The following is an 18,199-nucleotide window of genomic DNA, read 5'->3' as shown; positions in this document are numbered from 1 at the left end:
AGTTCTTTCCAAGTTCGAATTTCATTGTTTTACCTGTTTCGCGTTCGCCCCGGTAAGAATTCCAATTTTCTATGCGGTCAAGTCGGATATCATTTTACGATTGCAATACACAAATCAATGAGAAAATCCGTCTGATTCCTTATGGGCATATTCGATCTATGCGTGAAGAAAATCCGACTGATTCGAATCGATAAGGATTCACTGGATTTTCAATTCGAATTGGAATTTGAATGTATTATTGGATATCCGATCCGATTAGAATTATATTTATATTATGTAATATAAATAATTAATTATATAATTTATATAATATAATTATATAAATAATATATATATATATAATATGTAAATAATATATAATACTTCATAATTAACAAATTGGATTGGATCACAGTGAATCGGATCAGCCAATATCTGGATTCAACTCGTTAAGTTAACAAATCCGATCCAATTTGTTATGATCTGGAGGGATATCAGAATCCGCCTCTTAACAGATTGGTGTCCGATTCAGATCAGATCTGGTCTGATTTATTTGCAGCCCTAGTCAAATTTATTAGGGGTGTTAATGGACCAATTTTGGATTGAACCCCATCCAAACCAAAATCAATTTAGATGGATTGGACAGACCAAAAATGAATACATATTTTGAATTATTAAATATATATGATATATTTTATAATATACCAAGCTAGCTTACAAGCGTTCAAGTCGAACTATTTATTGTCATAGTCGAATTTGAATAATTAATCGAGCTTGCCCTGAGATTCAAAGTTGAACCTGATCTATTTAATTAGGGTTCTATTTGATTGCACCCCTATTTATAGCTATAAAGCTAGATATGCACAAGATTTATGATAGAGCTGAATGGGTTTTTATCAAAAATATTCAGGAAAGAATGGGATTTGGGGATATTTTTTGGAATTGGATAGTGCAATGCATATCTTCTAAATCTTACCAGATTTTGGTTAATGGTAGCCCAAGCTGAGAGTTCTATACTTCCATGGGCTTGAGATAGGAAGACCATCTATCTCCTTATTTGTTCATGCTTTGTTCTATAGTTTTATGATCTATCCTTATCATTTACACTATATGTGTAGGTCCTATCTTTGGCATTCAATGAAACAATCTTTTGCCGTGTCATTATTCATTTATTTTTTTGCACATGACTCTTAACTAGGAATGGCAACAGGGCTGTCCGCATGAAAATCTCCATCCCTGTCCCCACGGGAATCTCCATTCCCCGATTTTTTATAATCTTTTATAATGTTAAACATTTTTTTTAGTTTTTTAAAAAATAAAGTAAAATAATTAAATTTTACAAATTTATTAGAAAAGATTCAAACATATGTAACTATATTTTTTAAAATATTAATATATAAATGCATGTGTATATATATACATATATATATCGTATGCATACATATATACATATATATATTAGTGGGGATCTCATGGGGCGGGGAGCGGAGTCCTCACTAACGGGGATGAAAATTTTCTCATCCCCATCCCTGAGAGGGGAAAAATTGGGGAAATGGGAAAAACTTTCTCATCCTCATTCGGGATGGATCCCCATGGGAATTTGGTAAATGGGAAAAATTGACATCCCTAATTCTTACATCTTATCAAAAGTAAGTATTTCGGAAGAGAAACTGAGCATGGATGTATTGATGCAGTACAAGAAAGTCTCGGATTAGAAGGTAAATCTCTCAAAATCAGAAATCTTTTTAAGTCCAAATTTACATACAAAGTTTCAAAAAATTGTGTCCAATGTATGTTGGGCAATAAAAAATTGAACAAAACTTCAATTTATTTAGGACTTCTTTATGGGTGATGAGGGAGGATTTGGCCCTCCTCTAACATCATGACACATGGCATATCGAAACAATTGAGTGACACCCAGAACCACCTACGCGACAACTTGCCTTAGCCAAAATGATAGAATCCCAGCTAGGGACCTGGCGACCTACCTCTGGTACCGACTTGGAGATATGCTTCTGATGCCAACCTAGCAACCTGCCTCTGGCGCCAACTTGGCAACCTGCCTCTGGTGCCGACCTGGCGACCTGCCTCTGGCGTTGACCTGGCGACCTGCCTCTAGCGTTGACCTGGCGACCTGCCTCTCGTGCTGACCTAGCGACTTGCCTCTAGCGCCGACCTCGCGACCTGCCTCTGGTGCCGACCTGTGGTACCTCATCAATATCGGCTGAAGTGACCTCGACGTGGGGCGCGACCTCCCTCGAGGGTTTGCCGACCTGATTAAGGCCCAGGTGATGACTTACGAGATGTGCGCACCGTCAATTTCTGCATGCATCCCATCACTCCCGGGTTTTTTGGAAGTCAGCTCTCACACCAAATGTTTTGGGAGAAACTGAGTAAGGCGCAAAGATTGGCCTACGTGTACAGTTACCTCCAAGGACCTCGAAGTAGTTAGGTACGCCCTCCCGAGATCCCGGACGTGTTGCGTGATGCTCACGTCAAACAATGCCTATATAAATGATCAAAGGAAGATGATTTGGGTTAATTTGAGGAATATTTGTAAAAGCAAGTGTGATGATGGTTTGGGTTTCAAGACGCTCATATTTTTAACCTCACTTTTAGCCAAGAAAGCTTGGAGATTTAACACTTTTAGCCAAGAAAGCTTGGAGATTTTGTAGAAACAACGATAGTTTGTGGGCCAAAGTGGTTGAAGGGAGGTATCTAAAAGTAAATGTTTTTGGAGTTATAAAACTCCAACAAATTGTTATTGGGGGGTTTAGAAGTCTGACGGCAAGAAGAGAAATTCTAAAAGAAGGGGCTTGTTAGACTATTTTGTACAAGGTTTTTAAAACCGATCTAGACAACTAACCTATCAGGGGTCCGGTTCCTGGGTTGAACGGTCCGACCTTTCTGACAAAAAATAATTTAAAAAAAAAGTTATGAAAAATAAAAATCGGGCAAACCGTTGAACGGTTCATACAGTTTAATCGCCCGGATCAGTGGTTTGCTGACCAAATCAACAGTTTGGGGGGAAATAATGGTTCTGAGATAAAATGGAACCAATCACCTGACCAATTCTCAGTTTTTCCGATCCAACCGTCCAGTCTGATCTGGTTTTGAAAACCATGATTTCGTGTGGGAATCACATAGATGTATGAGAGTACCCATGGATTCCTAACCTTCCATTTTTCAGACCCATGGATTCCTAACCTTCCCTTTGGATATGGATCTTCCTAGCTTCTTCTGTTGGGCAGTATAGATTATTTTGGATCTTGGACCCCAAGGGTAGATTCTCAATAAAATATTCTTACCATGTGGCATTCAAGATGTCTTCAGGCAGGACAATGTGGAAACTTCTTCTAGGTTGTCTTTGAATCATTGGAAGAAGACCTGTCCTTAAATATCCTCCAGAAAATCAAGCATTTCATCTAAAAATGCTGTCACAATAGTATGGCTATGAATCAAGTACTGGCTAATAGAGGAATTTTAGTGAATGAGATGTGTTTTCTGTGTGAGAAGTCCTCAAAAAGCATAATCCATGCTCTTCTATTGTGTGGTCATGCTCGGGGATGCCTGGTTTGGTTGCAATCTGAATCTTTATTTTGGTAATATATGTGTGCTAACTCCTCTTTTGAATTACCAATTATGTAACGGACAATTTTGGAAAGCAAGAAATGAAGTGAAGACAGTTTACCTCAAAAATCGGAAGATTGCTTTCATTATAGAAACCCAGGCATCGCTTCTTTTGTTTGGACTGGTCCGAGGCCAGGTTTTTGTTTAGTTAGAACAGATGGTAGTTTTTTAAAGAAATTTTAATTCAGGAGAGCAGTGGTTCTGTTTTGAAAGCTACCTGTGGCCCTTGTAAGATGGAATTAGCCAAGTTTGGTGACACTTATGCTATTAGGCCTTGCTGCCTTGCAGCAAAAGACCTCAGCCTCCGTTTGGTTTGCAGGAAATAGGGGTCTATAATTGGAACCGGAATGGATTATTCCAATTCCAATTGTTTGATTGGGTAGAATCTGAATCTTATTCCTGTTTTTGCAGGAATGGCATTCCCCCATTTTAATGGAATGACCATTCCCTGTCTCTCCCTTGGGAATGAAATCTCATTTCTGTTGATTTCAATTCTCACTTCCATTCCTGTCTAAACTAAATAGATTATGAAAAAAAGACCATTTCAAGTCCCATTCCGACTGCAAACCAAACGGACCCTCAGTATTGTTAATTTATTAGTCTTTATTGACTCTCTTCTCTCAATCGTTTGACTGTCAGCCTGCTGTGTTTGGCCTCTTTTATCTGATATATTCAATCTTCAAGGAATCATTGGACATTGCAAGTTTGTCATTCTCTTCACCCACGATCTCTTTCAAAAATGATAGAAGACAATTCTTCGTTTCTTTAGCTTTCGACTGTAAAGGAACTAAAAAACTGCCCATGGTAGCCAAATGCAATCTTTTTTATTAAGAATAATAAAGCAGAAACAAAAAACAGTTAAAACCGTTAAACAAAACCAAAATCCAACCCCGTTGAACCAGTAAAGAGTCGAATATATGCTCTTATCCGGAGTGGTATATTTTTCATGGTTGCATAACCTCAATGGCTGAATACAAACTAAACAAACATACAGTGACAAATGAACATGTCTAAGAGAGAAAATTTATCGATACTTATCAGTAATTATTGATCAACTGAATTAATTTATTGAATAACATAAGTTATTTAGGGTCCGTTTGATTTTTGAGAAACAGTGGGATGAGAAGGAATGAAATGAGAAAGGATGAATTTATTTTCTCATTTTTTGGTCCATATGTTTGTTGAGACCAACTATCCTGCAGAATATGTTTCTAGTGTTTGGTTAATGAGACAAAGGGATAAAGAAATACCACAGAAGTGGAACAAATCCATGGGGCTAGCAACAGATTTGGAACAAATCCATGGGAAAAACTTCAGATCTGGAACAAACACATGTCTCTGGCCAGATCTAGAGTGCTAAAGTTAAATCAGAGGACAATAGTAGAAGATTTGGCATCCAAGTGTTGTGTTTCAGCTTGTCAGCGAGGAAAATCTAGTCCGACCGACCATGGTGAGAGGGGAGATTCAATGAGTTGAGGGCGATCATGCTATTTAGTACCATGCAGATAAACAACCGTCACATGAAACTGCCAAAAACGTTACTTTCGCTGGAGATGAAGGATACAAGTGATCGGAGTTCGGACCGTTATAGAGGTGGGGGATGAGAACAGTCCACCCCTCGATAAATTTCTTCATTGTCGTCGCACAACTTTCGTTTCTCAGTGGGGTCACACTTATTTGATGAGACCGCACATCCCATATTTTGAGAATTCTATTCTCATCGCATGGCAACATCTCTCCCAAAACAAATATTCATATTTTCTCATCTAAGTGGCACGAACCAAACGAACTATTAAATTTTGTGATTATATTTAATTAACATTAATTGTCTGTTAATGTGATCTTATAAGACGTGATCATTTGTCATCGGATATTAAAAGTAATTTCCTGTTATTTAATCTTATAGAGTGAATCAATGAACTAACAGTAAATTACTTTTAATTTCCTGTAATTAACAGTAAATTAAACTTCCTGTTAATTACTGTAATTTCCTGTGGATCAAAGAGAGGTTGATTGATTGTAATGTAATTTATTTGGCTACTTTGTTTAATTTAAAATTTTTGGCAAGGGATATCTGTAAATCATTCTCCCTCTTGTTAATTCTCTCTCTCCTCATTTTGCAATTAATTGTATATTAATTTAATAATAAATACAAAATTTGCCCAATCTCACTTGGATCGGCTCATGGCTTGACGTAATTGGGTTTATGACAATACCCCTGCTTTAGTTTGACTAAACAATGGATGTGCGTTGCACCTTGAAATTTTAAATTATAATGACAATTATTATCGTCACTATTATTATTATTATTATTTTCATCATAAATAAAAATATATTTTAACAATTTTTTATTTAATATAATGAATGTATAACATTAGAAATATTCTCAAATGTTTTTAACAAAATTGAATTTTTTGTGTTCTATCTTTTTTAAATATTTATTATTTGATTATGATATCACCATGAGTTTATTTGAAAAGTTTGATAATTGGTCCACCATGTAGATAGGAAAATAGCAATACTTTCATGTCAGTTTTAAATTATATATTTCATCTACATTATATAAATGATGTTTGTTTATCATACTTAATTTTTATTTGATATAATTAATATATAATATTAGATATGTGTTCAAATTTTTTATAATTTTTATATTTTTGTTTCCTTGTACCTTTTTATTTTTTAAAAATTTATCATTTTACTATAACATCATTGGTTAATCCATTTGACCCAAACCGCTAACCCACCACCCAAATCATTTATTATTGCATTTCCATCATTGATAAAATTATGTATAATACATATTTTTCTTCAATATAATGAATGTATAATATTATAAATTTACCCAATATTTTATTTTTTATAAATATATTGCATCAAATATGTGCCCAAATTGTTCTCTAATTTTTCTTTATTTTTTGTGATTTTTTTTTGTATTTTTATTTTTAAAAAATTAATATTTGACTATGACATCGTTTAATTTAATTTCAAGGTTTATTTTAGATTTGTAATTCCATTATCATCATTAATAAAAATATTTCTTACATTTCGTACTTAATTTTATTTAGTATAATGAATATATAATATTAAAGATATGCTCAGTTCCTTTTTTTGTATTTTTATATATAATTTATTTTGATTTGTTTTTATTTAATTATGGCATTATTGGTTAACCCATTTGACCCAAATGATTAAATTGCTTACCCACCATTGAAAGGGAAGAAAATGTTTTTATTTTCAAATTATTTTCAAAATATTTATTTCTATACTTTTAAAATCAATGTTGTGGATTTAATTAATAGAATTTAATGGTGAGAAAAATATATCTTAAATATAGGATTTAATGAGAGAATATACCTTAGATATGAGACTTAATGAGAGAGAATAAGAAAATGATTTTATTTTCAATTGATTTTAAATTTTAAAGGTCCCCAAATTTTTCTACATTCATATTTTTTGCATTTTATAAAGTTTTAGTTTTTTTATTATTTAATTGTGGCAACAATGCAACATGGGTTGGCCTATTTTACTCAAGATTGTTCAATTTTTTATGTTATTAGAATTATTTATCTATGAATTTAATTAATAGAATTTAGTAACTAAAAGAAACAAAAATACCTTAAATGCATGGTTAAATGAGGGTGAATGAGAGTTAATATCTTCAATCTAATTTAATGAGTGTGAGTTGAATGCAATGAATAAAAATATTAAAATTACATTTTCTGCCCGCATAATAGATAGGGACCCTATTTCAAAAAAGGGGTATTTTAGTCTCGAAAAAATTTGAAAACCTTAAACCCTATTTGTATTATAAAAAAAAAAAGATATAGATTTAACCGTGATGATGTGGTGGAAGAGATCGTCCCACAGCACATCCAAGGGGTGCATTGGGATTTGGGAACATTTACCATTCACAAGAACTAAAGATGTTCCAATGTATGCTCACATGCATGAGGGGCGTGCTGTATGGGGCGGGCACAAACTTGTAATTACTGTTAAATGTATTTAAATGTAATATTATGTTATTTATAACTTAAATTATAATTACTGTTAAAAAGCACTGTTAATTATAATTACTGTTAAGTGTTGTATCATGCACTGTTAATTATTTTTAATGAAATGAAATTTTCTGGTTATTAAAAAATAAATAATGTTAATTGATGTATGACGCACCGTTAAATAATACTGTTTTTTAATAAATATTGTAATTATTAAAAAAACTGTTAATCAATAAATACATTACTGTTAATAAATGCTATTAAATGTACTTTATTACAGTTTAAAGGTAATTATTGTTAATTATATTACTGATAATTAATAAATACATTATTTTTAATGTATTTATAGTAATTTATTAAAATATTGTAATTATCAAAATACTGTTAGTTACATTATAAAATATTGTAATTATAATTACTGCTAATTACAATTTAAAAATATTTTAGTTACAATTTAATTATCGTTAATTGTTGCCAATGCACACTGAAATGGGAATGTGAGGCGCCTATGTTAGGGCTACAAGTCGAGCCAGGTTAGGTCGGGTTGAGGCCAACCCTAGCCCAACCCGAAATTCTAAACCCCAACCCTAACCCTAACCCAAGCCGACCAACCCAACCCTAACCCTAACTCTAGCTAAATTCCTTCAATCCTAACCCATTCCAACCCAACCTGAAGTCAATTTAGAGTTGGGCCCAACCCAACTTTCTTCCCATCCCTTAGAACCTCATAGAATTTCTCAATTTTAAATTTTAACTCAACTTTCACTACATATATTAATCCTATATTTCATTAGTATTTGTTTGTTGATTTTTTTTTTTTTTTGTTCTTTTGGCACAAAATTCAGAAAACAAGTGTCAAAAATGACTATAGCTTATTATGAGTTATGACTTACAATAGATCTTTCTTGGGCGACAAACAACATAGAGGACATGAAGAATAAAATTTTCATAAAAACATAAAATAATGTTATTAAGGTTTTAGTGTTTCTTATTAGGATTAAGTGAAGTGATTATCTTAAAAGAAATACATGATACTATGTGGTGGGAGCTATACAAATATCATGCATCTAAACAAATCAATGTATATTACATATAACATATATTTATATATTACATGTAATGTAGAGTCAGGTTTGAATTGGGTCGAGTTGGCTAAGAGATCAATCCTAATCCAAACCAAAATAAAATTGAGTTCATGAATTTCAACCCTAACCCTAATCCAAACAACAACCCAACCCGACCCCGGTCCAACCTTTTCGGAGCCAACCCGGCCCAAGTTGGTGTGTCACTCGTCCTCGGCATCGGCAACGTAAGACTTTACAGAAGCGATAGTGGGGTGGGGGATAAAAAAAGTCAATGGCCAGTTGGAAGCTAGTCTATTCAACGGGGCCCATTCTTTTTTTGGTGAAAAACCGGGCCCATTCACCCTCGTAGTCAATGGCCTCCATTTGCTTCAGTGTGGTCTGTCTTACTGTATAGTTTAAATAGAGGTGCAAGTTGGAAACCCCAGTTGAAGAATCTACACTTCATCGGGCTTGGGCGTTCGGTCTTGGGTCCATTCGAGCCCGCCCAAGTTACCTCCCTACTTTAATTTTTAATAAAAGAAAACGACATAAGAGTTTTAGACCTTTCAAATGGGAGGTTCTCGCCTAATCTCAGCCAGAATGATGAGCCAGAAAATGAGTTCCCGGGCGCGAACCAAACGGGGCCCGTTTGCATTAGTGAACCGATTGATATTAGGTCGGTTGACAGGGCACCCATGTTGTCCGTGGTCGACGTGCCGGTCGCTTTATCTGTTCTCTCACCCACTCTCCTTCTAAATCAACATTGACTGGACTGGACCAACTTTAGACGTAGTGGGGTGGGGCCCACAGGATGGCGTGTCTCCACGCTAACCCTCAGCTCTGTGTGAGCCGTGAGGTGTGAACCCAGATTTTGAGATTAGGCCCGGATGAAATGAGCAATTAAGCATAGAACAACGCGGAATTGTTTGGCATCTCTAGCTTGTTACCATGTTATCGCCTTCACCCTCACTGACCTAGGTTTCGTTCATACACCGTTGATCTAGCATGGTTTATGACTGATCTTTGGTTCGGATAGGTAATGATGTACTTGATTTTTCTCCTGCTATGCGCCTACAGTTCATCCCAGCCGTGTATTAGGATAAATACGAAAGATGTTCCCAATGCATACGGGGCGCCAATCTTATCTCGAAAAATACCCTAACTACCTCCCACAGAATTACAAATCATCTCTCGCTCTCTCGCTCTCTCTCTCTGCATAGTGCATAGACCATAGTTATAGCTCAAAATTTATTTACAAATCAATCAAGAAATCTCAGTCGCTCCTTCTTTCTCTTTCTGTATCCCCAGGATTTTGTGAAAACGACAAGAGGAAATGAAGGACGACGACGCACCGACACCATCGTCGAAGAAAGAAAGCAGCAGCGGCGACGGGAGCCTATTCGGCAAGGGGCGGTACAAGTTCTGGGCCCTGGCTGCTATTCTACTTCTCGCGTTCTGGTCTATGTTCACCGGTACTGTTACCCTCAAATGGTCCGCCGGTAACCTAAATCGTCTCTCCGACGACCTTGATACTCCGATCCACGACGATCTCGACGTCCTGGTTTGCTTTTAATCTCCTTTCTATTTGTTTCTTCCCTGTGTGTATTCTTTCTCAAGTGTTGTATTTTGGCTGAAAATATAAGTTCCTCGCCGGCAATAGGAAATCGAGGAGAGGGAGAAGGTAGTGAGGCATATGTGGGACGTCTACACTCATAGCCGTCGGATCCGGCTGCCTCGATTTTGGCAGGAGGCTTTCGAGGCTGCATACGAGGACTTGAGTAGTGATGTTCCCGGTGTCAGAGATGCTGCCATATCCGAGATCGCTAAGATGTCCGTGCGCTCTTTAGATCTCGAACCTCCTCCAGTCCAATCAACGGTTCGTTTCCTTTCTTCTTCTTCTTCTTCTTCCGGGAGATAAAGCTAGATTTGTGGAATGTCTATTTTCAAGCGTAGTGGATGTATTTATCTCCTTCATTTGTTTTCCAAAATGTTTTTTTTTTTTTTTTGGGGGGGGGGGGTGTACTTCTGCAGTTATGCCATTATTGGGTTTTAGTCTCTGTTCGTTATGCTCCTTTTTATTTCGTTTTGGATGTATTTGGGTTTTATTCTTCGGTTGCATGTTAGTCACTTAGTTCTGCTGTTAATCTTCTTCAGTTTAGATTTTTATATTGTATCTGTTCTGTTACTGCATTGTTCTTTATTCTTCTGCTTCATCTATCAAATTTTTTTGATAGGCAAATAGAAATTATATTCATTCAAGAAAGAACTAAAGGGAGGGCAAGTCGCCCTCCACCATGTACAAAAAGAGCTTTACAATAACTCTTAGAATGATCATTTTTCTATAAGGTTTCAGGAATTCAAGCCAAAGTTTTCTAATTTAGCTTTGGGCTTCTCTAGCAAGCACTTTGAATTGTTAAATACCAGCCGCAGGTTTTCATGCGTGCGCATTTTCCAATTTTACTATTACCAGTTCAGAGACACTGAAGCATTTAGTTTTTTTTTTTCTCTCAAGGAGAAGAAAACAAAAAGCAATTTAATGTTTGTATGGAAGAAAACTTACACGAATGGTCTTACCTTTTTCCTCTCTGATTCTTGAAGAAAGTCATAAATTGCTGGTGTTTGATCAATTTCATCATTTATGCACCAAATTGTGAATAAATATATTAGGTTGCCTATGGGGAAACATTAGCTGTCTCAAAACTTTTTTCTTCATGCAGGAAATTGGTTTGAATATGATATTTCCAATTGGTATATCTCTTTGAGAATCCCTTTTCAATGATTTATTGGCTGCCCAAAAGTAGGCAATAATGCCAAAGTAACATTCAGTGGGTGCATACATTGGGTTGCTTAAAATCAGCATGAGTGACCCACTGCCTCAAGTTAGAAGTTTAGAACCGTTTGAACAAGCATCCTAAGTAAAGATAATTTTCATATGAAAGGTGTTGCATCATACATGTGAAATGAGTATGTTGTCCAAGGTGATGAATGCTTGTTTTTCTCCTATTTTTGCTTAATGAAATTAATCAGTTGTGAATATCATAGATTGGCACCAAAATTTGAAAGGTCTCTGTGGTTTGCATGTTCAGAGTGTTCAAGTGATTAGGAAGAGGCCCAAGCAAGCAAAGGAAAGCAAGAAGCAGGTGACTTCAGCAGGGAGCCATAGATGAAATGAAGAGCATGTTTGAGAACCCTAATTCACAAGCTTCATCTTTTATGTACTTTCTCTCGTCAAGGCACCCGATATTCTTTGGGAAAGGTGGAGAGTTAAAAGTAGATACACTTTCATATCTTTGTGGCAGAAAAGCTTAGGATCCTTGGAACATTTCCCCTCCTCGTCTTCTTTCTCCTTTAGAATCTTACAACCATGCGTCCCCCTTGATCTGTTGTGGATAGGTGGATTCTATACTACGGCTTTCAACAGTTGGATTCAAGTGGAAATATGTTTCTGAAACCTTGCCTAGGAGGCTCTTCATCAAGTTATGAAAGCAAGAAAGTGAGGTTAATTTAAAGATCACTGCCTTCATCTGTACACTTTATTTGACTAATGATCAATGGGAACAAATCAAGGTTCAATATATTGATATGTTAAAGAGTATCAGAAATGCAATTTTAAGAGATATATTGCGATGTTTAATGGAAGTATGGTGGAAATTCACATAAATCTCAAAACACCAGTAACACTAATCTCAAAGATCAAATGGATATAGATACTATATAGTAGTTAATATAAAGTAGTATGTTATTGTCAGCATCAAGGTATTACATGATAGTTTCATCTCTAGATTTATAAATTATTAAAAATCAAGAGAAAGTCAATCTTTAATCTGAAAATTACATCAGATCCATGCTAATGGTAAATGATCCATGTATCCAAGATACCGATCATAAGCAACTATTAGTGGTTCTTTCCAACCTCTATATGTAACTATTTGGTAAACTATTCTCTTTAAGTTGAAGGTGGTGTAAAAATTTAATTCCATATAATCTCATTTCTCGACATTTCATCGTAACATGGTGTGGTGGTGAGAATTCTTACTTGCCACGCAAGTACTTGGATTGATTCCTAGCTATTACATGATTTTTTATTTGAAATTTAAAAGTTATAGGGGCATTAGCTTCATGGCCATTATGAAGGGATTTGAAATTTAAAAATTTTAAAGCAGGATTGTGGAGCCAAAATTATTATTTGAACACTATTAGCCACATGGTTTTCAAAATCGGACTGGGCTGGACGGTTGCACCAGAAAATCGAGAACCAGTCAGATCGGTTCTATTTTTCTTCAAAATCGAATTTTGGCAAAAAAAACATTGATTTGTTTATTAAACCCCTGACCTAGGCGTTTGAACCGTTTGAACTGTTCTAGTGTTTTGACTGTTTTTTTTTCAATTTTTTTTGTTAAAACGAGCCAATTGTTCAGTTCGAATGGTCGGACCATTCAGCCTTGGAATCGGACCCTTGATTGGTTCGTTTTTTGGGTCAGTTTTAAAAATCTTGATTAGCCACCATAAACTCGTTGATACTATGAGGGTGTTTGGTTCTGTTTACATTTATTCATTAAACACTTATTGATGGTGCCACAGGTGCAACTTCAACATTTTCTCTCTTGCTCTTCTACATGCATTGAAAATGAAAAAAGTAAACTTTGGTTTTTGTGCATGCCAGACGTTTGTTGAAATTATTTTTTTAAGTTTCCACAAACGGTCAGGCGCTTTTTCACTGTTACGTTGATGTGGAGCCTAGTGGTGCTTAGTTGTCATAAACGATTGTAATTATTGCATTTTTTGATTTTATCAATAAATAAAATATAAACGTTTATTCAATAAACATAAACGGAACCAAACACATAATATAATTAGCATGCGTACTGTCCTATGTTAACCATGATATGAACCGTTCAATGCATGCCATGTGCTCATAAACTTTAAACCGTGAAGACAATGGATGGGGTCAATTAAAAAGGAGGGGGTGAAATATAAAGGGACTATAACAGATGAGGGAAACTTTAGGGCCCTAATATCAATAAAAGTAATATTCTTTAAAAAACTTCAAAAATATGTTAACTTTTTAAAAATAATATCAATTAAGGGCAAAAACATTGTTCATCTTCTCCCTCTTGCAATCCATTCATCAATGCCGCCGCCCGCCATCGCCTTCAGCAACGCCTTCGCCTATCTCCGCCCACCTCCGCCTGCAGCAACGTTGCTGGAGGTGGGTGGAGGCAGAAGCGGCAGTGGTGGCGCTTGTGGTCATTCCACTGCCCAGCGCCACCAAAAGTGGCAGAGATAGGTGAAGACATTGCCGGAGGTGGCGATCGGTGGCAGAGGACGGCGGCGCTGATGAATAGATTGCAAGAGGAAGAAGATGAATAGTATTTTGCCCTTAAATTTTAAAAATGTTAACATATTTTTAATTTTTTTAAAATATTACTTTTATTGATATTAAGGCCCTAAAGTTGCCCCTGTCTGTTATAATCCCTTATAGCAGATAAGGGCAACGTTTGGGCCCTAATATCAATAAAAGTAAGATTTAAAAAAAATTAAAAATAGGTTAACTTTCTAAAAATAATATCAATTTAGGGCAAAAACATTGTTCATCTTTTCCCTCTTGCAATCCATCTTTCAGCGCTACCGTCCGTCGTCGCCTCTAGCAATGCCTCCGCCTATCTCCACCCACCTCCGCCTTCGGCAACGTTGCTAGAGGTGGGCGGCGACAAAGGCGGCGGCGGCGGCACTGGTGGTCATTCCTCTACATAGCACCAACACCGCCTCTACTTCCGCCCATCTTTGGCAACGTTGCCGAAGGCAAAGGTGGTGAAGATAGGTGGAGGCGTTGCCATGGGTGGCGACGGGTGGCGGCACTGATGAATAGATTGCAAGAGGAAGAAGATGAACAATGTGTTTGCTCTAAATTGATATTATTTTTAAAAAGTTAACCTATTTTTAAATTGTTTTTAAAAATATTACTTTTATTGATATTAGGGCCCAAAAGTTGCCCTTATTGCTATAATCGCAAATAAAACCTTTTAAGAGGTTGGTTGTGGTTAGGCTTAGATTAAGTTTTGTAGGTCGAGGGGGATGGGTGTATATATTGAGTAATCTAGTTTTGTTCTTTGGGTTTCTGTTATGTTTTATTTCGATTGTATAAATCTTTTTTTGGTGATTTAGTGGATGTTGAGGGAATTTAATTGACAGAGATTTTCATTTGGGTGCATTTGTTTGGAATTTTCTGTTCCTCTTTTAGTTGATTCTTATCACCATCTCTTGTTTTTTTTTTAATAAAATTTTTATTTTCTATTAAAAGACGTGTGCTAGGGGCAAGGTTATGTTTGATAATTAAATTGCTAAAACCTCCCATGAGGCTTCTGGTTGTTGCTGAAAGCCTGAAACCTCCCATGAAGTTTGATAATTGCAATCACCTCCCCCACTTTCCGACATAGTTGCAAATAGATCCCTTATTAGAATTCTCTAAAAAGAGGAAGGAAAATGATTAAAATACTCATGCAGTTACTTTTGATCAAGATGTTTATTTTCCAAACTTTCTTTTCATATGAATTTACCTCAAAACCTTCCAATATCTTTTCTGAAATTGATTTATCTTCTAAATTTGCCTTTCATAACTTATTTTCCAAATGTACCCTCGTATCAATCTCTCAAATGTAAAGCTGCAACTTTAAATTCTCTTTTTTTTTTTTTATAAATTTGTATTGCTTTTCCTTAGAAACCAATCTCAATAGTAATTGAATGATTATTTTGGACATTTTTATGCCTTTTTTAGTGGATTATAAGAGAGGGTGTTTAATTGCAACTGTCAGAATGTTTAGGGGAATTGATTGCAATTACCAAACTTCAAGCGAAGTTTTAGCAATGGTCCAAAACTTCAAAGAGGTTTAAGCAATTTACACTTTTTTCTGATATTTTCCCATTTTCAAATAGCTTCTAAAAAGAACGAAATTTATGTCACATTATTACTAGCCATCAAATTCTGGTATGGAACGCCATTGACTTTTTCTTTTCTTTTCAGATAATGGATCTGATACTCAAGTATAGGGGATTTTGTATAGCTAAATACTAATAAGGCATGGCTAAGATGATATATTTCTGAGGATGGCATCTGGTACTTAAATTACTAAGATATGGGGGATCTTGCATATATAGGATTTTCCATGCAGGATCAGTATAAAAGGGAAGTAGTAGGGATTTGACCTTGATTTTCCACCATTTTTAATGAGTGATGGTGTACAGTAATATACCGGATTCATGCCCTTACAATTTCATAGACCTGGCAACTCGATTAAGGTGCTCAAATACATGATACAGGAATAAAAGAGTGAAAATGCCAATTAATTAACCTGTTGGTATAGTCTTTCGTTGGTTGTAGTGGAGACCTAGGATTGAGACCCACCTTCAACAGAGGTGGCAATTGGGCAGGTTGGGTTGAGTTTCAACCCAACACATCTAATCTGCCAACTCATTAATGACCCAATTAGATAAAACTAAATGGATTGGTTCAACCCAACCCATCTAACCTGCCAACCCATTAATGACCCAAGTAGATAGAATTAAATGGGTTGGGTTCAACCCAAACCCATCTTGACCTGACCTAACCCATTTAGATAAAATAATGAAAATTATACAAAAATAATAGAAATTACAGGAAATAAAATAGAAATTAAACAAAGATGCATAAAATTAATAAAAATTACATAAAATTTGAAAAATAGAAATTGCAACTTTCATTTTTGTCATTTCTGTACATGTAAAAAAAAGTATTACTGTGAAAATTACAACATTACAATAGTTCTAGCATGTATTCCTGAACTGCCCTGTATACTCTCGAATTGCACTTCGGAGTTTGGATTTAGATGGGATTTAATATCCATTGTAAACTTCAACAGATTTCCTTTCTTTTCTATTGCATTGATAGCCAAAGCTAACTTTGATTTCTTCCTCTAACCTAATAATGGATTTTCCTAACATGATTTATTGGCTGAAAGATAATTGGGCTGTAAACTCTTGTTTCTTCTTATGACCATGACTAGTATGTAAACTCTTGTTTTTTCTTACCATCCCTTTCAACCTCCCAATTACTCTTTTAGAATGTCAAAGCTCAATAATAAAAACCTCAGCACGATGGTCTAGAATAGCATTCAAACCCTGACGAAAATGAATCCTCACTATTAGTCATACATGGCTTCAAACTAAAATGCACAATTAGAAACTTCAAAATAGGTGGCACCCTTGTTGCCTTGCCTGATCTCATAGTCATAGTCCAAAAGAACCATAAACAATACATACTTTTTCTAAAGAATTTACAATCCAACAAACGAAATCGATTTTGAATCAAGAGAGCGTCAGAGCAGCACGTTTTGAATCATCAAAGAATTTAAACTAAGCTGATTAACTTTGATAACTGCAGGTTAGCTCTGATACCAACTATTTATCAGTTACTAAAATTTCTCACGACCCAGAAGTGTTGTTATTAGCCCTAGGACAAAAATATGTATATAGACTTTTTTCTCTTGAAAGGAAGCAGTACAAATATGTATATTGATTAAGAAAAGCAACTCACTGTATGAAGATTCAACCCCTCTATTTTTCTGAAAAGCAACAATCTTGATCTTCTCTCCTTTCCCAACCAGTGCCAATGGATTACTTACATATTTGTTTGATTGACCAGGATGGGAACCAAAACACAGTATCCAAGCTATGGGAAGATTCTAACCCATCATGGAGACAAATTTAAGGTTATATCAATCTCTACTAAGTTAATCAATTTAAGATTGTTAAGAAAGTTGTAATTATCATATTAATTGAGACAACCCAATTAGCCTTTAAAATTAAACATGAAGAAACCACAAAGAATGGGTCTTTATTCTTACAAATAAAGCATTCAATATAGAATGCAAGGTTAAGGCAGGGTTCACAAAGACAACTCAAAGACTTGTGATAATGCTATGATGATAGACATGGTAAATAAAACCTACAAAAGCCATAGAAATTGCTTGAGAGATGAAAATGGAAATAGAATTCTTTGGATAGGTAAAAGGAAATAGAAGAAGAAATGCTTTTGATAAGTAGGTAAAGGAAAAAAATAAACTACAAACAAAAGATCTAGAGTTTTTTCAAATTTGACATAGCACATATTTCCTATTATTTCAACCTCTAAACATCTTTCTAACAGATTGTGGAGCAAGATTAAGTTTATCAATAGAACCCAACTTCCATTCTTCAGAGCCTATAGAACGATTAACCAAATAGGATATCTATAGAGTAAAATTCCATGAAACGGTAAAGCAATTACTATCAAACAAGTAAGGCACTTCAACCTTGTAATAATAAATTAGAATGACACCTATTAAAACATGAGTATAAATAGTCTTGTAATAATGAATTACCAAAAATAAAAGGCTGCTCTGACCATTATTCATGGTAAAAGTGTAAAATTCATCATATGTAAGAGAAAGAGAAATTCTGCCCAACTCTATCATCCATCTTATCCACATATTTCCTATTTCTTCTCAATGTATC

The 18,199-nt window shown here is 35.3% G+C and overlaps 1 protein-coding gene across 1 annotated transcript; it reads left to right on the top strand.

The window, feature by feature from the left end:
- The first annotated feature begins 9,794 nt into the window (after window positions 1–9,794).
- LOC148850926 (uncharacterized) lies at window positions 9,795–12,290 on the top strand. Its single transcript, XM_088944530.1, has 3 exons — window positions 9,795–10,232; window positions 10,332–10,547; window positions 11,758–12,290. Exons 1-3 carry the CDS (start codon window positions 10,005–10,007, stop codon window positions 11,836–11,838), a joined length of 525 nt encoding a protein of 174 aa, XP_088800656.1. The 5' UTR covers window positions 9,795–10,004; the 3' UTR covers window positions 11,839–12,290.
- Window positions 12,291–18,199: the final 5,909 nt, after the last annotated feature.

Source organism: Nelumbo lutea, chromosome 5 (assembly GCF_056320005.1).
Source record: "Nelumbo lutea isolate HS-2025 chromosome 5, American lotus-T2T, whole genome shotgun sequence".
Taxonomy (NCBI): domain Eukaryota; kingdom Viridiplantae; phylum Streptophyta; class Magnoliopsida; order Proteales; family Nelumbonaceae; genus Nelumbo; species Nelumbo lutea.
The sequence above is the reverse complement of the archived record's forward strand: the minus strand, read 5'-3'. Positions and strand labels throughout refer to the sequence as shown.